The 23,717-nt window shown below is 45.2% G+C and overlaps 1 protein-coding gene across 1 annotated transcript; it reads right to left on the bottom strand.

Annotated features, from left to right (window-relative positions):
- Positions 1 to 4,238: 4,238 nt before the first annotated feature.
- On the bottom strand, positions 4,239 to 5,919 carry TMEM158 (transmembrane protein 158). Its single transcript, XM_037890241.2, has one exon. The coding sequence runs from the start codon at positions 5,707 to 5,709 to the stop codon at positions 4,882 to 4,884; it is 828 nt and encodes a 275-aa protein (XP_037746169.1). The 5' UTR covers positions 5,710 to 5,919; the 3' UTR covers positions 4,239 to 4,881.
- Positions 5,920 to 23,717: the final 17,798 nt, after the last annotated feature.

Consider the following 23,717-nt stretch of genomic DNA (forward strand, 5'->3'; position numbering starts at 1 on the left):
GAGGAGGCGGAGAGGAAGTGTGCTGGGGCTGGGGTGGGGCGGGGAGCTGCTGGTAGGTGCTATCACCCCTAAGGTGAGCTATTACCAGCAGGGGGGTGGGGGGGAACCTTTTGTAGGAAAAACCTCCTGCTGGTAATAGCTGACCTTACCTGATCACTCTCGTTACAGTGTGTATGGTAACACCCATTGTTTCATGTTCTCTATGTATATGAATCTCCCCACTGTATTTTCCACTGAATGCATCCGATGAAATGAACTGTAGCTCATGAAAGCTTATGCTCAAATAAATTTGTTAGTCTCTAAGGTGCCACAAGTACTCCTTTTCTTTTTAATGAATGTAAGAGTTACTGAACTGGATTCTGAATAAATAACACCTGTATATTTATCTGAGTACAACAATTTTGTCCCAACACCTATGTACTTATGGGTGTATTAAAAAAGACTACACTGACTACTGCTGACCTATTAATATATAATAATAACGCTCCAAATAACCCTATACATTTTTATTTAATAATAGTGCCCCAATTACCCATGTATATTCTTATTACGTTGAAATACTCTGCACTAAGTAACAGAGAATCTTACCTGTCTATAATAATGTCATTTCTAAAAACTGTGTACCTACCTGCTACTATTCTTATAAAGCATAAATAAACAATTTTAAAAATATATATAAAACCAACCCTTTATGCTAGACCTGAACCAACAATTTACTAGTCTAGCACTGAGCATATACCCTAAATAAGTATACTAACCCCTAATGCTAAATCTTTTTAGGGAAAGAATTTGTTGGTTCTTGGAACCAAAAAGCAAAAGATAATAAACTTGCATCAAATATAAAGAAACAAAGATTTACCTCCATTCCAATGCTCCAACATTAATCCTTGCTTTCCAGCAAACAAATACTAGAATAAACTAAGTATAATTTATAAGAGAACCAGATTTACAAAATATTTGACAGAGAAAAAATAACTGACCTTTTTTTGTCTTTTCATCATCCTTACCTGCCCCGCAACTCCCCTCCCACCCCGCTTTAACTTCTTATTACACAAAACAAGGCCTCATATAGGAATCACTGAGAATAATAATAATTATATTTGGGCTACTAATCCTCATCTTGTGCTGTCCCTGATAACAACTGGTTTTAAAAACAAATCCAGACAGGCGGTAATATGGCTTAGACTCATCCCTTGAAAAGAAATGAAAAAATTACACTGCTAGTGAAAGAGGAAAAAACATAGACACCAGCTCTGTATATAGTTAAAATCCAAAACTAGCTGATGATCCAGATTATTAAAGACATTTATCAGTTTATTTGGGTCTGATGCTTCCATATTTACTTAGACAAAATTCCCATCGACATCGATGAAAGCAATGCCTGAATGAGAACTAAAGGACTGCATCCTTAGTTACTGAGAATCATAGTAGTGTCTTGAACCAAGTTAGAAGAGAGCACTATCATTGCTACCATTGGGATAGATGCATGAAGTTCTATTGCTGTGTTATGTAGGAGGCTATCTCATCATAATGATCACTGCTGTCTTAAAATCCAAGAATCAATTACTTTACTATTGACTTGGGACCAAAGATGACAGAGAATCTTGGGTATTGCCCAGACCATACCAAGCTTTTAAGTTCTATTCTTTGGGGGACAAATCTTGCCTCCATCTCTATGGGCATGGAAGGCCTTTGGTGCAATGGACAGGGACTGGCGGTCTGTAAAATGGGTATATATCTTCTGTGTCCCATGTAACTTGGCTCTCCAGAAAGTCCCTGCATCCCAGGAGAGTTTTAGGGTCCAGAGACAACGCTGATAGATCTCCCACAATGCAGTTCCACTGGCTATTCCCCCTCTGTGAATGGAGCATGCTTAGCCACAGAGGTTACTGCAACCCAAGGAGAAGCCCACACTGTCTGCAAAGAGCTCCTTGTCTCCTTGGTCTGAGACAGATCTTTCTAGAGCACAACAAATTCATTTGTGCTCAGGATTTGTCCTTTTCTGATTTTACATGATCCATCCATTCTAACATCTCACACTATAACAAGTTATATTAACAAGTGCCCTACTTATGTTGAGGTGTATGGTAGAATGAAAACAAATTCTTCTCCTTCTCCATCTTCTCACTTGTTTATTGATGCAGCAAAACATATGATAATTAGAGCTGCATGTACATAAAATTTGCATTCAAGTAGATTGTGGTATGAGCTAGGGAACTCACCCTTAACTTTATAGTCTGTATATCTATTTTGTATTAACTTTTTAGTCATTCTTGATATGTTTCTGTAGGCATCACAGTTAAAAGAAGAATTGTTAAAAATGGCAATTTCATAAGGCCCAATTCTCCTTTTGCTTAAATTGGTGAAATTCAGATGAAATCTATGGAGCTTTGCTGGTGAAACTGGTGTGAGAAGAGAATCAGGCCCATAAAGATCTTAAATTTAAACATGCTTAAACGCTTTGCTGGATCAGGAAAAGAATACTCAGTATTTTGCAGAATCAACCCATTAGTTCAACCCAAGGTTATTAGCCCTCTCTGCCTACATGTGCACTGTTATTATTAACAATAATGCCTTGCTGGCACTGTAAATCTTCACTAGATATTTTATTATATATGTACAGGCTCTATAGCACTTAGACGTATTTGGGAGGATGTTGACATGACTTCATTTGTAACTAGATGCTATACTCTCCCGGGGCCCCTGTGTTTATATTTTAGGAGGTTTATGAGTCACCCAGGGTATCAAAGGTACATAAGGCAAATATTTGCTTTTGTGTGCATTTCTCATTTCTGAAAAAAATAATCCATACAAAACAGAAATGGAAATGAATTTCTCAGATCAAGAACAGAAAGGTAGGATTCAGTGAACTACCTACACAGGAGAAAATGCTACAGATCACTAGGTAACATGAACATTTTCCATAGTGAATGGAGCCTATATTTGTTAAAATAAGGTTCCATTGACCTCAATGGACCTATTGTCTGAGTAAGAGCTGCAGGATAAACCCCTAAAATATAAGATTTTTAAATATATCCTTTATTTATTTTATCTGTTTCATGCAGTATACTCAGCAGCTTGTTTACCTCTGCATTCTCTTTCATCAAATTTCATATGGTATAAAATATTGCATATATTTCTTTTATTAATGTTGTCCTTTACTTGTTTAAAAATAGTAAAAAAAAAAAAAAAAAAGAATCCTAACAGTATTTAACCCCTTCAAACTTTTCATGCCAATATGAGTTGCCTTATCCTCTCATCTACATAAACCCTAGAATAATTAAACAAAAATGCTCATGCCATGTTAAATTAGCCATCAGAGTGAGCTCATATGTGCCTAGAAATCAAAGATGCTGACACTGGCAAAAAAGTTAGAAATCTTATCACAGGTCTTGTTCACTTTATTCCCACAACTGGTCTCATTGACTTCAGCTGGATGATTCATTTGGGTAAGGCAAACAGGATATGGTCCCTTATAGAGCTAAAGAGTTCAAAGAATCATTCCTTAATTTACACTGAGGTTTTCAGGCATGTGAAATTTCAGAGAAATCAGTTGTGGCTGTACATGGGACACAAGAAAGGAGGTTTCTTACAGCATCTCTCTCCCTTTACACAGGGTGCCATCAAAATCTGACTCTAGGTTTATAATTTCTTCCTCACCTAACCCCTAAATTTGGGGCCTAAACAACCTGACCATAACCCTTTAAGACTAATATATCAAAATATAGTGAAGATAATAACGAAGTATTATATTACAATTCCTTCTGCAAGTGTATTTGAGCTTGCTTTGAGGCACACACTTTGTCGGAGTCACAGAGAATTGTTTTCCAGCTGTTTTCAATACAGTACAAATAGTGGGCCAGATCCTCAGATGGTATGTACTTGTCTAGCTCTGTTGAAGTCAACAGACCCTAAGGGAAGTGTAAATGGGCATAGCTCCATAGAAGTTAATGGAGCTATGCTGGTGAGGATCTAGACTATTTATTCTTATCCTGAAATGAGTGGAAGTTTTGAAGATTAATTCCAATGGGAACAGGATCCCATTATTTGTATTCTGAAAGAAGGGCAAACACTGTGTAGAAAAAGTTTTGGGGTGACCATCCATCCACTTCCTCTAATAACATGTGTAACATACCCTCATTTCTACTGGTGGTCTTCACGATCATTTAGGAGAGCTGGGAATTTTGCAGAACCCTTCTTTCCCATCCTGGGAGAAACAGAGCAACAAAAGGCTAAGCATGACTTCCAGAAAGAAAATCTCTGTATTAAAAGCCAAGTAACGCAGAACTACAATATTAAATACACATTATCTGAAATGGGAAATACACTGTAAAAGTTTCATTAAAGTTCAGTTTCAGCAATAACAATATATCAGTTTTAAATCCTGCCAGAAAAGATTCTTCTGATATAAATAAAACTGCTAAGACAAATTGGTTCATATACAAATAGCTACTCTGACTAAAAACAACTGCAGTTGAACAGGGTTTTTCGTTTGTTTGGGGGTGTTTTTTTGTTTTTGTTTTTTACTAAAACGTCCATTTAAAACGGCTATTAAATATAGAAAACAAATACACAGGATTTGGTCGTCTTCTGCTATGAATCTTGGGCACACGAAAAGAAAACAAAATCCCTTTGACTACTGGGGAGGGAGCAATGCTCCGCAAACCGCCACACTCGCCTGCACTGGACACCAAGAAACCTGGGCAAGGCTTTAAAGTGCTCCACACACACACCCACACACCAACCCAGGGTGAAGCGTTTACAAAGAGCGCGCGGGGAGGGGATGCGAGTCCACCAGCGTCCGCCCCAGTCTCGGGAGCAGATCGCACAGCAAACGGAGGAGGGCGGCCCCAGCGGAGCGGAGCAGAGCGGGGAGGGGGGTTATTTGCCAGCGGCGGTGGCGCTCGCAGCCACCGCGGTGCTTCTCCGCTGCTCCATGCCGTTGGGCAGGAAGCCGGCGATGATGGGCACCGGCCAGATGAGGGCGGCCACGCTCCACACGATGATGACGAGAGTCATGAAACAAGCCACCAGGGTGGACTCGATGGGCTTGCGGTTCAGCCGCCAGCCCGGCTCCCCCTTCAGCTCCTCCAGGCTGAAATCCAGGCAGCAGAAATTCAGCGGCTCCCCCTGCAGCCAGTACTGGCCGGGCTCGGACAGCGAGGAGGAGGCGGCGGCGGCCGCTGCCCGGAGCCGCCCGACCCTGCGCCCCCGCACCCAGCTGCAGCCCACGCAGAGGCGCAGGTCCTGCTGGGCTCCCCCCGCCGCCAGCCCCAGGTGCTCGATGAGCAGCGGCGGCCCCACGCGGTGGAAGGCGGCGGAGAAGAAGGCCCGCCCGTGGCCGTTGGTGGAGAAGAGCAGCAGGTCGCACGGGATGCCCAGCGGGCGGCTCCAGCGCACCAGCAGCGAGCTCAGCATCTGCCGCTGCACGCTGATGTTGCAGGGCGCCTCCTCGGGGGGCTGGGGCGGCTGCGGGCCGGCGGCGGCGGCGGCAGGAGGCGGCTCCCGGCTGGGGCTGCCCGCCTCAGCCTGCCCGCCCATCCCGCGCAGGTCCCGCTCCAGGCTGGCCAGGGAGCGCGAGGAGGAGTTGATGGGGGGCAGCAAGAGCTCGGGCTCCTCCTGCCCCCCGCCGGCCGCGGCGGGGCTCCAGCCCTGGCAGGGGGGCAGGCAGGCGGCCAGCAGCGCCGGCAGGAGCGGCGGCAGCAGCATGGCATGGACTCAGAACCGGCGAGGAGGAGGGGGTGGAGGCTGCATGGCGCTGCCGCCCGCCACCCGGCTGGGGAGGGCGTGGGAGCCGGGCTGGGGCCGCCGCGGCTGCTCGGCGAAGGGCTGAGGGAAAAGGCGCGCGTGACGGCAGCAGCTCGGCAGCCCGCCTCCGCCCCCTGCTCAGCCCCGCCGGGAGGAGCGGCCGGGCGGGAGCCCTGCTCGGCTCAGGCGCTCTGCGGGACTCCCCGGCAGCCCCCCAGCATAGGCACCCCTCGCACCGCCGACGTAGGGACCCCCCCTCCCAGTAGCGGTCTCCCTCCCAACCGTGTCCCGTCTCCCGCACTGCCAGGGGCTCCCCCCCGCGCCCAGCTTCCTCCCTGCTGCTTGGGGCAGGGCGCCCCCCCCCCCACACCAGGACACCTGCCCCCCCAGGGCGACTCCCTGCAGCCCGCACAGCGCCTGGGGCGCGGCCCCGTCTTGGCGCCGGCCGGGCGTGATTTCCAGAGTGCACTCAGGAGGCTGGGATCTCGGAGCGGGTTACCCGCCCGCCGTAATCCGGTTCCCGGGGCTTACCGCTTCTTACACGGCACAGGTATATTTCTTGTGTCCCTGATTCGGAGCCTTGTAAGTGCATATCTGGGCCGATCTGCTTTCTTAGAAGGGGGCACCCCAATGTCCTGCTGTCTCCCCCTGCTTTGAAGACCTTCTCAATACCCCCAGCAGCAACAGCATCTGCACTTCCAGTGAAAACTGGGAGCCATTGCTCTCCCTCTTCCTTTGGCCGGGGGCAAGCAGGATGGCACAGACCAGTGTGCCTGAGGCAGAACAGGGTGTGAATTCGCCGCTGCCTCCAGCGGCCCCGGACATGGCCTTTTTCTCCAAATATCCCCAATAATGTTACTACAATGAGAAATACCCATATGGGCACCAAGAGAAAAGTAAATGCGTAGATGAAGGGACCAGCCTTCCACTCTACAGCCTGCTATTCTGTCCTATTTAGCTTCTTCTACTGTATCCCTCCCTCACAGGGGTTTTGGGGGGGTTGAGGAGTTGTGTTTCGAGAGCATTCATCTGAGAACTGACTTTTACAGATGCTCCTTTCTTATGGTTTTATAGAAGGGAAAGTAAAACAAACAAACAAACAAACAAAAACCACCATAGCAAATGCTGTGAAACTGTCAAGCCTGATCCCCTGGCTATTTTTTTATCCAATTCTTTAAGTTACTTTGTTGTGAAAGAGGGAACTCATACTTTGTTCACAAGAGGGAGTTCCAGTAGCCTGGAAAGAAAGAATCACCCAGTCCTAGCCCTTGCCTGGCAGTTCGAGGTTCACGGCTCTGATTTAGAGAGAGAGAATGTACTTTCATAAATGATTCATCCACTGTCATATGCTGGAGGACAATTAATCCCGATATAAAAGATTTGAGTAAGAAAACAATTACAAGAAACATAAAACTGACAATTATATTAAGTTAGTGTGAGATTTATATTTTTTAAAGACAGCTTTATAATAATTTCGGTGTCATTTTGTACTTCAGGCTGTTTTATAATTTGACAGTTACCATAGTTTTACTTTTGACACTCTGCTTAACGTTGCCAGGCTAACAGCCTTAGAAATGGATAGTGATATAATAGGAAGAATAGATACAGGGAGTGGACAAGGAAAATAACAATAGGGACTCAGGTGTGGCATTCTTTAGCCACCACTCTGCACTGGGGGTGGGGCAGAACTATACCACCCCAGGGAGAGGCATGACTGCCCACTCTATCCTTCCCTACCCTCTTTCCAGCAAGTTCTCCTGGAGAGGGAGATTTATTTATTTGTATTACCATAGTACCTGTGAACCTTAGTCATTGACCAGGACCCTATTGTGCTAGGTGCTGTACAAATATAGAACAAAATGATGGATCTCTGCCCCAAAGATCTTACAGTCTAATAGGAGAGGTTGATACTACCCCCATTTTACAGAAAAAAGGGCATAACAATGGCTTCACCCCCTCACTCACATCAAGTAGCTTATTCTGGAAGTAGTCTCAGCTGAGTAAGGTACAATGCAACATGAGTAAGGTTAGTGAACCAGGCCCTATATGGTTTTCCTCTGAAGTCATCGCCTAAGCTTATCTAGACAAAACCAATATCATCTTGGTTTTAATTTGAGACGGACCTGAGTGCAAGTGAGCTGTAGCTCACGAAAGCTTATGCTCAAATAAATTTGTTAGTCTCTAAGGTGCCACAAGTACTCCTTTTCTTTTTGCGAATACAGACTAACACGGCTGCTACTCTGAAAGAGGACTTGTGTCCTGACCTGAATTTGTCCAAAGTAAATGGTGTGTTTAGGTCTAGGGTTTTGGTTTGGCTCATTGTAGAGGTCTGTGCCAGGCATGAAGTTCAGATCCAGGTCTGGCTCTGAAATGCCACAAAATTCACATCTGGTTTAGATTCTCTAGTTTTAATAAGTTTTTCAATCCATATATTTCAATTTCTCCTATTTTCAATATATTTTGATATATTTTAGATACACTTATACAGGTTTCTGTGTAAACATTTGCATAGCACATCTTTCTCTTCTTGGTCACATCTACAGCCTCATAGACCTGTATTAATAGGAGTTTCACTGCTGTACTTTATCAGTGAGCACCAACAAATAGGCAAGGAGAAAGCTGTGATGTAGTCAATAATAGACAAAATAACTTAATGCCAAAATGGTTTGACCAGTGATGAGAACAAATTATATTACATCAGCATCTTGGCATAAAGGATTGGGGATAAGCCTGAATTTTTAAGTTAGGTTATCTTCTGAAGAGGGTGGCAGATGTTCTCAGGCAGTGCTCCAGTTCCTCTCTGAGCTACTAGAAACCAGTTTACTAGGTTTAGAGAGATTTGTGTAGGGGGAAAAGGGGAAGCTGAGTGAATTTTTTCAAAGGGAAGATAACTTGCCAAAGGAATTTTAAATTGTATCTACCTATCACAGTAAAGAAATAAGAGATGACAATTTGTCGGAGGCTGGGAATGCAGGCAGGTATTATACTTGTTGCTGTTTATAGAGAGACAACACATGAGGACAAAGATGGGAAAAGGTATGGCAGATCACTTATTAACCAATATTGTCCTATGTTGATAGGGACCATAAGAACCTAGATAGATAGATACAATTAATCTCTGTATCCAGTCAATCATACAAAGAGTATCACAGCACACTTAAAAACGATACCTAGCTTTTATATAGTGTTTTTCATCCATTGATCTCAAAGCACTCTACAAAAGAGATTTCATGTCCCTCATTTTATAAAGTAGACAGTTGAGACACAGAGAAATGAAGGGACATGCTCAGCTTCCACATAGATTAGACTATATAGATACAAATTAAATTAATATATGTACTATAGATTATTGTATCTCAGACAGGTAGCATCTGTGGATGTGCTAAGGCAGGTCTGAAGAGGAACGTAATGGCCAAGTTGTAGGAAAAGTAATGAAGCAGTGGGAAACTAGGAGTCTCATGGGGTAAAAAGTGTTTATTAGGATGAGGGTGAAGGACAACAATTAAAATCTTGGAGTGAGATTTGAATAAACTTTTTGTTACTGTAAATGTAGTACTCATGGAAGGTGATGGATTGTCAGTTGTGAGGACACAAGTTCTCTCTCTATCCATGTATCAGGTACAACATGGGCAACAGCAGTGCAAGTTTTCCTATGCTATCCTGCAACATTTCTCAACTCTGATCTGGATGTCCCATGCTAGGAGGAAGGTTGCTCAGTCTCTGGGGCTTTGCAGTAGTTGGCCTCTGCTGAGATTGATGGTGCCAGTGATATTTTGACATGTGGACACATGTTCACTAGGAACTGGTTGGAGACCACTGAACTCATTCCACCAAATGGTAACAACTTTCTCTTATTACTGTTTTGAGCTACATTTGAAATAGTAGCCTACAGGTGAAAGGTTCTTTCACCCATTACCAGCAGCATGAACCATCTAGGTCTCACTTAACAAAGGATTTGAAAAGAACAACTGAATGGATCTGCTTCGCAGGAGCATGGAGTTTGAGGAGGTAGAAAGGTGAACAAATTCATGTAGCAGCCATAGAAGGAGGTGTATTCTATATTGGACTCTGAAATGGACTGGTAGTCAATGAAAGATATCTGATTTGGGATTTAGGAAAACCTCAAAAGAAGGAAGTTCATATAAGATGGATCCAGGAATATGTGCTTCAGCAGGGAACCAGTGAAGATTGTTTTTCATGTGTTGGCTGTTTTGGTCTCCTGTTATGGCTAATGGAGAGACTCCTACTGACCATAGGCAGATTCACATGGGGGATGCTAAAAGCCAATAAATAGTTTGGTTCAAGTCTAAATCCTAGGAGTCAATATGAGAGGATTCTCAGATAGTGTTGTTCAACATAGCTCCATTGCCTTTAATAAAGCTGTGCCAATTTACACCAGCCAAGGATATGACTTGAGATTTGCACTGAGGAGGAAGATGGAGGGGAGGACATTTCTTGGTTAAGGGTTGCTTTTCTGTAGTAGGATGTCATTTCTGAATATATTGAGTAGAAAGTAGTTGGCAGTGGGAAATAAGATAGGAAAGTAGGCCCGGGGCCATACCATCATGGAGAGGGTTAGCTGTGGAAAGTTGTCTTGTCAATCATAGAAAAAGGAAGTAGGAGCAAATCAGGACACCAAATTGTGCCTCATCTCCACTGAACTGCCAGATAAACAAGAAAGATGTTACAGTCAACAGTATCACTTGTAAGCAGATCACTTCGTGGCTAAGAAGGATGAGAAGGAGGCAGGCTTGAATGAAAGAAGTGAGTAGTTGACTCCACTGAGAAGAGCAGATTCAGTACTGTGAAAGGAGTGAGAGCCAGGCAGGAAATAAGCTTTGGTATTGTTTTGAGAGAACTGGTTATTTCTAGTTGAGAAAACATAGTTTTCCAAGATGTTGCTAAGAAAGGTTTGATTGGCTAGTGGGTAAGAGAGCATCATAGAGAGGTATTTTAGAGATGGATTTAATAAAATGAAATTAATGGACAATGGTTGATTATCAATATTTTGTTGATTGCCCAGGGAACTGCATTATCTTTTTATATTGCCCATTGAGATGCCAAACAATAACATTTCTTCAATACTAATTATACCAAAGCCTTTACTTATTTTTTCATCTGCCACCTCTATGGATTGACAGAAATTATTCGATTAAAATGCTTTTGACAACTTTTCTTGGAGGAAAAGAGGTTAAATATGATGACTATATCAATAATTGTTTAGTGTGGCAGAACTGTTAGTGTGAACTACTAGAATTAGAGAACATCTAATTTAATTATCTATTACATTGTTCTGTAAATATTTGTACATAAACTTGCATTTCCTAATGATTGTTTTATTAGTATGTCATTGGAAAATCTAAACATTTACTGTAACAATGTACTTGAAAAAACCTTCTTATAAAGCATTCAGTTTTTCAGATCCATTATGCCTTTCCTAATCTGCTCTGAAACAAAGTTTTAGGGCTTGGCTTTATTATTATTAATATTTATTATCTCTAGTAGAGTGGAAGGATGGCCCCGTAGCTAGGCTGCTCTCCTGGGACTCAGGAAACCTTCATTGGCTGTTGTCCCGCAGGCTTTCTATGTGACTCAGTTACTGAGGGTATGTCTACACTACGAAATTAGGTCGAATTTATAGAAGTTGTTTTTTTAGAAATCGGTTTTATATATTCGAGTGTGTGTGTCCCCACAGAAAATGCTCTAAGTGCATTAAGTGCATTAACTCAGTGGAGTGCTTCCACAGTACCGAGGCAAGCGTCGACTTCCGGAGTGTTGCACTGTGGGTAGCTATCCCACAGTTCCCGCAGTCTCTGCTGCCCATTGGAGTTCTGGATTGAGATCCCAATGCCTGATGGGGCTAAAACATTGTTGCGAGTGGTTCTGGGTACATGTCATCAGGCCCCCCTTCCCTCCCTCCCTCCCTCCATGAAAGAAAGGGCAGACAATCGTTTTGCTCCTTTTTTCCTGGGTTACCCATGCAGACCCCATACCACGGCAAGCATGGAGCCCGCTCAGCTCACTGTCACCGTATGTCTCCTGGGTGCTGGCAGACGTGGTACTGCATTGCTACACAGCAGCAGCAACCCATTGCCTTGTGGCAGCAGATGGTACAGTAGGACTGGTAGCCGTCATCGTCATGTCCGAGGTGCTCCTGGTCGCCTCTGTGAGGTCGATCAGGAGCGCCTGGGCAGACATGGGCGCAAGGACTAGATTTGGAGTGACTTGATCAGGTCATTGTCTTTAGTCCTGCAGTCAGTCCTATTGAACCATCTTATGGTGAGCAGGCAGGCGATACGGATTGCTAGCAGTCCTCTTGTACCATCTTCTGCCGAGCAGCCATGAGATGTGGATGGCATGCAGTCCTTCTGCACCGTCTGCTGCCAGCCAAAGATGTAAAAGATAGATAGAGTGTATCAAAACAAGAAATAGACCAGATTTGTTTTGTACTTATTTGCAACCCCCTCCCCCGCCCCCCATCTAGGGGACTCATTCCTCTAGGTCACACTGCAGTCACTCACAGAGAAGGTGCAGTGAGGTAAATCTCGCCATGTATCAATCAGAGGCCAGACCAACCTGCTTGTTCCAATAAGAACAATAACTTAGGTGCACCATTTCTTATTGGAACCCTCCGTGAAGTCCTGCCTGAAATACTCCTTGATGTAAAGCCACCCCCTTTGTTGATTTTAACTCCCTGTAAGCCAACCCTGTAAGCCATGTCGTCAGTCGCCCCTCCCTGCGTCAGAGCAACGGCCGACAATCGTGCATCTGAGTTGAGAGTGCTGTCCAGAGCAGTCACAATGGAGCATTCTGGGGTAGCTCCCGGAGGCCAATACCGTCGAATTGTGTCCACAGTACCCCAAATTCGACCCGGCAAGGCCGATTTAAGCGCTAATCCACTTGTCAGGGGTGGAGTAAGGAAATCGATTTTAAGAGCCCTTTAAGTAGAAATAAAGAGCTTCATTGTGTGGACAGGTGCAGGTTTACATCAAATTAACGCTGCTAAATTCAATCTAAAGTCCTAGTGTAGACCAGGGCTTAGTCTTTCTGTGCCTTGGATCTCCATCTGTAATATGTGGATGATTGCATGTCCCTTCCGAAAGCTGCTGTGTGGAAAATACATTAAAGATTGTGAGGTACAATATGGTAACACCCTGTTAAATAGAGAGCTCTGATGTTTACATTATTGTATTATGTTACTCTAAACAAAAGCTTACTGTTGTAATGGTTATTGATATTTACATGACAGTGATTTGTAAACTGGTTAAAACTTGATAAATACATAGATAAAAAATTTAAAAAGATTGTGAGATGCTCAGATACTGTGGTAATGGGCGGGGCACATACAAATACCATAGAGGAATCAACATTTATATTGCAGTAGCACAAGAAGGCCATTACCAGATTGGGCCCCACTGTACAAACCATACCAACATATAATAAATGACAATCCCTGCTCCAAAGAGCTTACAGTCCAAAAGACAAGGCATATGTAGATGAGATGAACAGGAAGTCAGAGTTTGGAGGGGAGGGGCACCAGAGCCAGGGCAATGTGTGTGCAATTCTTAGGCCAAGGGTAGTCAACAGGTAGACCAGGGGCCAAATCTGGACTGCCAAATGCTTTTGAACATACCCTGAAATCTTTTCGTTCACTTAATTTTCTCTGGAGTTTGGACCTTGATTATACCTTGACCAAGAAATTTGGATCTTGACCAAAAGTAATTGACTATCCCTGTCTTAGGTAGATCAGCAGTGGTGATTGAAGCTCTTCACCTGCCTATCTGTTATCAGGTTGTATTTTGCTGTATACATTACAGCAGAGGAGAATTTTGAGGAGAAACTTGGAGCATGAAGTAGTGGCTTTACAGATTTGACTGGGAGCTTTCCCCACTCATACATTGCAGCATGGGTGAAAGTGCAAAAATTCTTATTGGAGGAGCAAGAGATTGAGGTTGACACCATTGTCAGAGCAAAGGCAGGAGATGCAATAAGATAAGAGATCAGACAGATAGGGTGGAGATAAATTGTGAGGACAAGAGGTTTATGTCTGATATGGTGGAAGAGGGAATCCAAAGGAGGGACATAAAGAGGGGAGTGACATAGAGTGACAAGCCACGATGATCTTAGCAACAGCATGTTGCATGAACTTGAGTGGGGATAGGTTGCAGACATCCAGGCCAGAGAGGAGATTACAGTAATCAAGGTGCAATACAATTAGGCTTGGACAAGAATTTTGGCAATGTGGACAGAGAGGAAAGGTCACATCTTGGAGATGCTGTGCAAGAAGAGGCAACAAGATTTAGACACCGCATGGATATGGGGTCTAAGGAGGGGGCAGAGTATTATTACCAAAGAAATTAGCAACAATATACCACACAGATTAGCTCTGAGCTTCTCAAGCTTGGCTGCTCATTGGCTTCCCCTTCAGGACTGTCCATCCCACACCCTAGACCCTTCCTTTGTAGAGGCACTCCTACCTCCCTTATCCATTTCGGGTGGGGATCCATCTGCCTCAGAAAGAGAGCAGAGCCTACTTATCCTTTCCCAGCAGTAACAGCACCTGCTAACAGGGATGGTTCACAGAATCATAGAAATGAAGGGCTGGAAGGGAGCTCAACTAGGCAAACCCACCACCCTGCTCTACCCACTCATTTGGAATATGAATGAATTAAACAAGGAGGCACATTCTGGTAGGTCAAAGAAAAGGTAACTTCATTTTCCACTCCACTGATTAATCTAGCATCATACATATTTGCAAAACATTTTGTTTTTTTTAAAGATGCAGAATTAATTAATTGGCAAAAAATTTACTGAAGTCTGGCTTGGATATGATCCAGGGATAAGAGAAAGCAAAATGTCCAATATGTATACACTGTGCATAAAATCCCTTTAGAAGTCTATATGTGCTTCCATTGGATAATATAGATCACTGTGAGCGAGGTGGTGCTAATTGCACAGAGCTCCCCCAACACTGAAGGGTGGTACAGAGCAGCACTGCCCTGGGAGGAGTATGGGAAGCATCATGCCTCAGACAGAAGGTGTCCTGAAGTGAGTGGGGACTTTGCAAAATGCCACATCCCTCTAAGTGCTACAGTATACTACCTATCCCACCCTGCATAGATGATCAGCTCTGGCCATGTCTTTGCCTACGATCTATCCCTCACTTTCTCCCTACACCAGAGTGATTAGGGAGCAGCTGCAGTACTCCCCTGAGCACAGGGATTGCAATTCTGCTCAGTGATTACACAGACCACATGAGAAGGGTGATTTTCTGGATCCTCCACACATTGTGCCCCTCTGTAAGACTCTATACTTGGTAGCTCGTGGAAAACTGGAAAGTGTTCTAGTAATAAAGAGTTCCACTTGATGTATTTCTCTTCCTCTGCTTATATTTCTAGGGGCATCATGTGAAAACAGGATCTTCTTTTCTGAGGAACTTATCTGTTCTTGTTGCTAATTTCCCCAGCAACCATCACAGTGCCTGTGACATCACAACTGGCTCCTGTGCAAAATGTTATGATGTCACAAACACAGGAGAAGGAGTCACATTCTGCTCTCTGTTACACCAGAGTAAATCTGGAGTAACTCCAGTGAAGTCAATGGGGGTCAGGTTTCACCTTGAAAGGTGCTGTGCACTTCTGCCCTGATCCAGCAAAGCATTTTACATGTGCTTAAGTTTAAGCACATGAACAGTCCCATTGACCAGCTTCAGCCCTCCTGCTTTCATTCTTCGGTGCTTCGCTTTACACCACTGTAGCTGAGAGCAGAATTTGGCCACGTGACTTGAAGTGAGGAATGAGCAGCAGCAGCACAATCTCTTCAGAAACGTACATCATTCCATTTTCATGCAAATATCCCTAGTGTTCAAAAGCAGAAGAAAAAACGTACAGACAATACATGCTGTACCAATCGATTTCTCTCTGAATACATTGTTTTCCACAAGGCATCAGCTGCCCTTTAAAGGAATGGGAGGGTATCCTGCCATGCTGTTCATAGTTCATCACTGAAATTGACCACATTTAAATATGGTGGTTTAGCTCTGTGGGACCAACCTTACTACCACATGGCTTGCTTTTGCCTGTGCGAATGTAATTTACGTGCAAATAAAAGGAAGGCTAGATCTCAATAATTACAGCCCTCAGTTGTTTATTTTAACCTCCAGTCTGTGAGACTGATTTCGTAAGTCACCAAGTCAAATGTTAATGTTTCAAATATTACATATTAATTCACTGCCTATATTATTACATTTGTTCCTGTGGTAATGTGGAGCACACACTGATGGCAATTCCTTTACCTGCCTTTTTACACAAATACACCTCCCCTCCCCACAATTCATGCTGTCTCCAGTAGTTAGTGAATATCTCATAAACACATTCACACTCATGTCTTCTCACTTTGCTATGGCTGCAGGCCCTGATTCTCCTCTCACATATGCCATGGTAAATCTGGACTAACCTCAGTGCAGTCAGTGTGTACACAAGACCCTACTTTCGCAACTCTAACAGACATTCCCCACTCTACATAGTATAATTGAGACAAGGCAAGTCTCAGTTATGAGAAGGGGGATATACAACAAGTCTACATTTTTAGGGCACAGTTTATCCATTGTACTTAGGCAAACCCAGGAGGCAAAAAAAAGGGCTTAAAAATAATTCCCTGTATTTTTACTGCAAGTCAGAAAAAAATAATTAGTCTCTATGGGATTCTCACTGCACAATAACATCGGGGGATATTGACAACAATGACCCACTAGAATAGCAAAGAGGATGATCTGATAGAAAGATTAGGGTATTTTAATTGGCCTAATGCTTTACAAAATTATTTCTATTGTTTTTTCTGCATATTTACATTTTGAATTAGTCATGTTAGCTCTTTCATCACAGGGCACATTTCAGATTCTAATTCAAGATCAATAGTTTGCAAGCAACAGCATTGACTAGAACAGGGGCAGGCAAACTTTTTGGCCTGAGGGCTGCATCGGGTTTCAGAAATTGTATGGAGGGCCGGTTAGGGGAGGGGGTTGTGGCCCGGCCCCCACCTCCTATCCACCCCCCCCGGGACTCCTGCCCCATCCAACCCCCCCGTTCCCTGACGGCCTCCCCCGGGACCCCTGCCCCATCCGCATCCCCCCGCTCCCTGTCCTCTGACCGCCCCCGGACCCCCGCCCCTAACTGCCCCCCGCCCCATCCAACCCCTCCTCTCATTCCTGACTGCCCCCACCATGACCCCTGCCCCATCCTACCACCCCTTCTCCCTGTCGCCTGACTGCCCCCGGAACCCGTGCCCCTGACTGCCCCCTGCCACCCCATCCAACCCCCCCCCCTCCTTCCTGACTCCCCCATTCAACCCCCTGTTCTCGCTCCAACTTCTGTCCACACCCCCACCCTCTGACCACCACCCCGAACTCCCCTGCCCCCTATCCAACCCTCCCTGCTCCCTGCCCCCTTACCGGAGCTGCCTGGAGCACCCGTGGCTGGCGGCGCTACAGCTGTGCTGCCCGGCTAGAGCTGGGCCACACCGCCATTGCCACCACACAGCACAGAGCACCGGGTCAGGCTGGGCTCTGCAGCTGCGCTGCCCCAGGAACTCACCTCCCCGCCACCCAGAGCATTGCACCGGCAGTGAGGTCAGGCTGTGGGGGAGGGGGAACAGCCCCCCCGGCCAGGAGCTCAGGGGCCGGGCAGGAGGGTCCCGGGGGCCGGATGTGACTCATGGGCTGTAGTTTGCCCACCTCTGGACTAGAATCATGTTTTCTTGACTTTATTAAATATGTGGGGGACTGATCCTGGGAGGTGCTTAGCACCCTTGTCTGTAACAGAGTGCTGGGCAAAAGCAGCTGATCCAGCACTCTGGTCACTACGGTTCTAATTAAATACAGCAGAGCAGACCTTATTAAGAATTGTTGTGCCTAAGTGATGGGCTGAGGAGAACTAAAGCTAGTTAGGCCATTAGGCAGATGGTACAAATAGCAGAGGAAGGGAGGAAGCAGAGAAAGAGAGATATTCTTCCCTGCTTGCCTCAGAAGCGGAGGGCTCCCTAAGACTGTAGGTGTAAGGCTGAATAGTGTACAAGGGTGATGGGAACCAACATTGTAAATAAGCTGCACCGGGTGTTTTAACAGCATAAATGTCTCTGAGCTGCTTGTGGACTTGAGCGGAGGTCTGAATGGGCCCTGCCATAGATACCCTTTTAGGGAAGTTACTTCCATACATTTTTTATATGTTACTCTAATAATAGACATTTCCAAGATCCCTTCAGCTTGTTGATTAATCTTGAACTTTTATCAGGACATTTCTAATTCCATGTCATTACTTTCCCTTTTACTTTCTCTCTTCTCCATTAAACTGAAAGCTGAACCCTTAGTCAGTTGGGCTCAACTCTCATTTGTTTAAACACTCTGATGCTTTCTGGATACATATTGGACTTTGCACTTGTAGGACCTAATTCATCACTGTGTTATTCCAGCTTTACCCTGGGGTAACTCCAGTGATTCCAGACAATTAAGGTTAAGATTTTGTCATGGTCATTTTTAGTAAAAGTCACCATAGGTGCTGGCTTCCTCATTTCCCCAGGGGTGTTCGACCCCCGCTCTGCCACAGGCACCACCCACTCCTCCTGTTCCCCCAAGGCCCCTTCTCTTCCCACCCCCTACCCTCAGCACCTCTTGCATGCTGCTGAACAGCTGATCTGTGGCAGGCAGGAGGCACTGGGAGGGAGGGTGAGGAGCTGATTTGCGGGGCTGCTGGGGGTTGCTAAGCACCCACTATTTTTTTTCATGGGTGCTCCACCCCCGAAGCACCCCCAGAGACAGCACCTATGAAAGTCATGGACAGGTCGCGGATAATAAACAAAAATTCGCAGAAGCCCGCGACCTGTCCATGACTTTTACTAAAAATAACTGGGGGTAGGAGGCTGACCACCAGGGGGCTGAAGCCTGAGCCCCGCAGGTGGTGGGGATGGGGACTGACAGCTCCAGCCCCCCGCCACAGTTGCGGCTGTGGGGGCTGAAACCAAAGAAGTCATAGAGGTTCATTAAAGTAACAGACTCCATGACTAAATCATATCCTTACTGGTAATGTAATGATAACTACAAGATAGATGTCTTTTACCGTGTAAACAGGCATATTTCTTATCTTCATTTAATGCCAGCAAATTAGCCAAACCCACTGGAAATACCCCATCAGGCCTGAGAATACAGGGAGTGCAAAAGTAGTTTAAAGTCAGCTTTGCCCCACCTTTAGGCTCTCCATTTCTGTGCCAAGTATAGAAACAGAGAAACAGAGAATCAGGGCCTAGCCTATGATGAGAAGGAAGCATCAGATGTGTTATATCTACTCTTGTGAAATGCAGTGCCCTTGTGAAATCTTGTGACATGCAGTGCTTTGTTATATTGGTGCTTTCATTAAAGAAATGAAAGGCTTTAGCCCTGGTCTACACTACGGGGTTAGGTCGAATTTTAGCCGCATTAGGTCGATTTTAAAATGAATGCATCTACACAAACAACCTCGTTTTGTCAACCTAAAGGGCTCTTAAAATTGACTTTTGTACTCCTCCCCAGCGAGGGGAGTAGTGCTAAAATCAACCTTGCTGGGTTGAATTTGGGGTAGTGTGGACGCAATTCGATGGTATTGGCCTCTGGGAGCTGTCCCAGAGTGTTCCAATGTTGTTATACCAATAAAATAAAAACCAGCAGGATCTTATTAAAGAGGAAAAGGCAAAATGCCACATTTATTGTGAATACAGAAAGAATCATAGTACGCAGTTAGTTATAGCTATAACATTCCATTCAATTTCATATTTATTCACACATTCATTCATACACACACACACAGGCACACAGGTTCTGCAAGGTTGTTATCATAGTTACCAGCCTTAGAGTTGCTCATGCCAAGCCACTGGCCAGGTGGCCTGGACATGAGGAGGGAGCATGGCCTTGTCAGATGCTCATCTGATGCTCCTGGTTGTACAGGAATCCATTCTCCCCGGCAGCCAGGACCTTTTCATCACCCTGGAGCCAATACCCTCCCAAGGCGGGATCCCTGACCCAGAAGGCGGAGAAGGCACCTCTGGTGAGTGCACATTTATAATTACAGTACAGGGTTTAAAAGCAATAGTGTTTAATGTTTGATTTGCCCTGAAGAATTGGGATGCATTCGCGGCCAGTACAGCTACTGTCTGGAAAAGTCTGTTAACGTGTCTGGGGATGAAGCAGAAATCCTCCAGGGACATCTCCATGAAGTTCTTCTGGAGGTACTCTGAAAGCCTTTGCGGAAGGTTTCTGGGGAGGGCTGCCTTATTTTGTCCTCCACGGTAGGACACTTTACCACACCGAGCCAGTAGCAAGTAGTCTGGAATCACTGCAGCACAAAGCATGGCAGCGAATGGTCCTGGGTTTTGGTTGCATTCAAGCAACATTCAGTCTTTATCTTTCTGTGTTAGCCTCAGGAGAGTGATATCATTCATGGTCACCTGGTTGAAATAGGGGAATTTTTTGTAAGGGAACAATAAAAGGACCCCTTTCATGCTGGGTTGTTTGCGCTTGGCTAAAAGGGATCATCCCAGAGATTAGCCACGCGGTGGGGGGAGGGGAGGTGTGTGCTGCACATTCACCCAAAAGCCACAGCCCCGCCTTTTAAATGTGAGACCCAGCCAGCATTGCTTGCTATGGGAAAGGATGGTGCTGCAGTTTGAAACCATTCCCACATGTTCTGAAGGCGTAAGAAGCCAACCCCGTGTACCAAAAGGCTTACCATGGCTGCCTGGAAACTGAATTCTGTTGCCCAGCCATTTGTGATGTGTCACCATACCGGCAGACGCTCAGTATAAAAGGCAAAATGCGACCTTGTACCTAAAGCACATGTGCTGTCTGCTGTGAATTGCTTGATTCACTGTGAAAGAGTCTCCCTTTTGTTCTCAGAAATGTATCATCTTAAATTTTACTCTCCCTTTTTATCTCCCTCCAGGTGCAAATGTTTCTATGCTCCCCCTATCATCTCCATCCCTGAGGTTACTGCAGATTAGAAAAAAGAAAAGGAGTACTAGTGGCACCTTAGAGACTAACCAATTTATTTGAGCATAAGCTTTTGTGAGCTACAGCTCACTTCATCGGATGCACTCCTTTTCTTTTTTGTGAATACAGACTAGCACGGCTGCTAATCTGAAACCTGCAGATTAGAAGGCGAAAAAAATGCACTCACGATGACATATTTTCTGAGCTCATGCAGTCCTCCCACACTGACAGGGCACAGCTTAATGCATGGAGGCATTCAGTGGCAGAGGCCAGGAAAGCATTAAGTGAGCGTGAAGAGCAGAGGCAGGAGGCGATGCTGAAGCTAATGGGGGAGCAAACGAACATGATGAAGTGTCTGTTGGAGCTGCAGGAAAGCCAACAAGAGCACAGACCCCCGCTGCATCCATTGTATAACTGCCTGCCCTCCTTCCCAAGTTCCATATCCTCCTCACCCAGACGCCCAAGAACGTGGGGGGAGGAGGGGGGAGGCGCTGGGCACCCAGCCACTCCACTCCAGAGAATGGGCCAAGCAACAGAAGGCTGTCATTCAAACAGTTTTGATTTGTAGTGTGGCTACAATAAGCAATGTGGCCTTGTCCTTCCCTCCTCCCCCACCCCACCCAGGCTACCTTGTCAGTTATCTCACTTTTTTTTTAATTAATGAAGAAAGAATGCATGGTTTCAAAACAATAGTTACTATATTTCCTTTGCCAGCTGTGATCAAAGGGGGGAGGGTGGTTGGCTTACAGGGAATTAAAATCAACAAAGGGCGTGGTTTTGCAGCAAGGAGAAACACACACAACTGTCACACCATAGCCTGACCAGTCATGAAACTGGTTTTCAAAGCCTCTCTGATGTGCAGTGCACCTAGCTGTGCTCTTCTAATCCCTCTGGTGTCTGGCTGCTCAAAATCAGCCGCCAGGCAATTTGCTTCAACCTCCCACCCCGCCATAAACGTCTCCCCCTTACTCTCACAGATATTGTGGAGCACACAGCAAGCAGTAATAACAATGGGAATGTTGGTTGCACTGAGGTCTAACCTAGTCAGCAAACAGTGCCAGGGAGCTTTTAAACGTCCAAAGGCACATTCTACCATCATTCTGCACTTGCTCAGCCTATAGTTGAACTACTCCTTACTATTGTCCAGATTGCCTGTGTATGGCTTCATGAGCCATGGGAGCAAGGGGTAGGCTGGGTCCCCCAGGATAACTATTGACATTTCAACATCCCCAACGGTAATTTTCTGATCTGGGAAGTAAGTCCCTTCTTGCAACTGCTCGAAATGCCCTGAGTTCCTAAAGATGCGAGCGTCATGCACCTTTCCCGGCCATCCCACATTGGTGTTGGTGAAACGTCCCTTGTGATCCACCAGTGCTTGCAGCACCATTGAGAAGTAACCCTTGCGGTTTACGTACTGGTTGGCAAGGTGGTCCAGTGCTAAGATAGGGATATGCGTTGGGTGTATCGCCCCACCACAGTTAGGGAGCCCCACTGCAGCAAAGCCATCCACTATGACCTGCACATTTCCCAGAGTCACTACCCTTGATAACAGAACGTCAGTGATTGCATTGGCTACTTGGATCACAGCAGTCCCCACAGTAGACTTGCCCACTCCAAATTGATTCCTGACTGACTGGTAGCAGTCAGGTATTGCAAGCTTCCACAGGGCTATCGCCACTCGCTTCTCAACAATCAGGGCAGCTCTCATCTTGGTATTCCTGCGCTTCAGGGTGGGGGAAAGCAACTCACAGAGTTCCAGGAAATTGGCCTTACGCATGCGAAAGTTTAGCAGCCACTGGGAATCATCCCATACCTGCAACACTATGCGGTTCCACCAGTCTGTGCTTGTTTGCCGGGCCCAGAATCGGTGTTCCACTGTATCAACCAGCCCCACTGCCGCCACGGTGTCCCATTTGCCACAGCCCATGCTTTCAGGAACATCTGTGTCCATGTCCTCATCACAATCGTCCTCGTGTTGGCGTCTCTTAGCCCGGTTCTGCACATACTCTAGGATAATGAGCGAGGTGTTTACAATGCTCACAACAGCAGCAGTGAGCTGAGCGGGCTCCATGCTTGCCATGGTATAGCGTCTGCATGGGTAACCCATGAAAAAAGGGCGAAACGGTTGTCTGCCTTTGCTTTCATGGAGGGAGGGAGGGAGAGGCGACTGACGACATGGACCCAAAACCACCCTCGACAATGTTTTTGTCCCATCAGGCATTGGGAGCTTAACCCAGAATTCCAATGGGCAACGGAGACTGCGGGAACTGTGGGATAGCTACCCACAGTGCACCGCTCCATAAGTTGATCCTAGCCATGGTACTGAGGACGCACTCCGCTGACTTAATATGCTTAGTGGGGACACACACAATCAACTGTATAAAATCGATTTCTAAAAATCGACTTCTATAAAATTGACCTAATTTGTAATGTAGACATATCCTTAGTGTTTCACATTCACTGATCTAACAGTGTACCAATTTTCTAGGAATATGCAGTATATAGTATAGGGAAAATCACAAGACTAATTTCTAGTGACAAAGTTCAAGGACAGTGTAATATGATACCCACATACCCTCTCAGTCTTCCAAAATCTCTGTCTTCTTATATTATTGAGAAAGGTGGATTGAAGAAGCTGCAGCTGTTATTTCTGTTTCTGTTGTCAAGTACTTCAATAGCTGATTTTTCACTAGGGATTTTACAAATACTAATGCTATTTATGTCTTATAATATACCCTTAAGCACATACATATGGAACAAATATGAGTTTACTAAAATTATCGATTAAGTACATGGACATTGTTAATTATTTTATTCAAAATGATGTATTAGACTGAACATTCATATGGTAACTTTGCAAATGTTCTTGAAAGAAATAAGCTTATAATCCAACATAGGCAAAGCCGCCCTGTAGCTCCTATTAGAGGCTTAAATGGCACAGGAGGCCTTTAACCAGTCC

The sequence above is a fragment of the Chelonia mydas genome, chromosome 2 (assembly GCF_015237465.2).
Source record: "Chelonia mydas isolate rCheMyd1 chromosome 2, rCheMyd1.pri.v2, whole genome shotgun sequence".
In the NCBI taxonomy this organism is placed as follows: Eukaryota; Metazoa; Chordata; order Testudines; family Cheloniidae; genus Chelonia; species Chelonia mydas.

Bases quoted from the DNA above. Each gene is read 5' to 3' on its own strand.
- TMEM158 (XM_037890241.2), bottom strand. From the start codon at position 5,709: ATGCTGCTGCCGCCGCTCCTGCCGGCGCTGCTGGCCGCCTGCCTGCCC.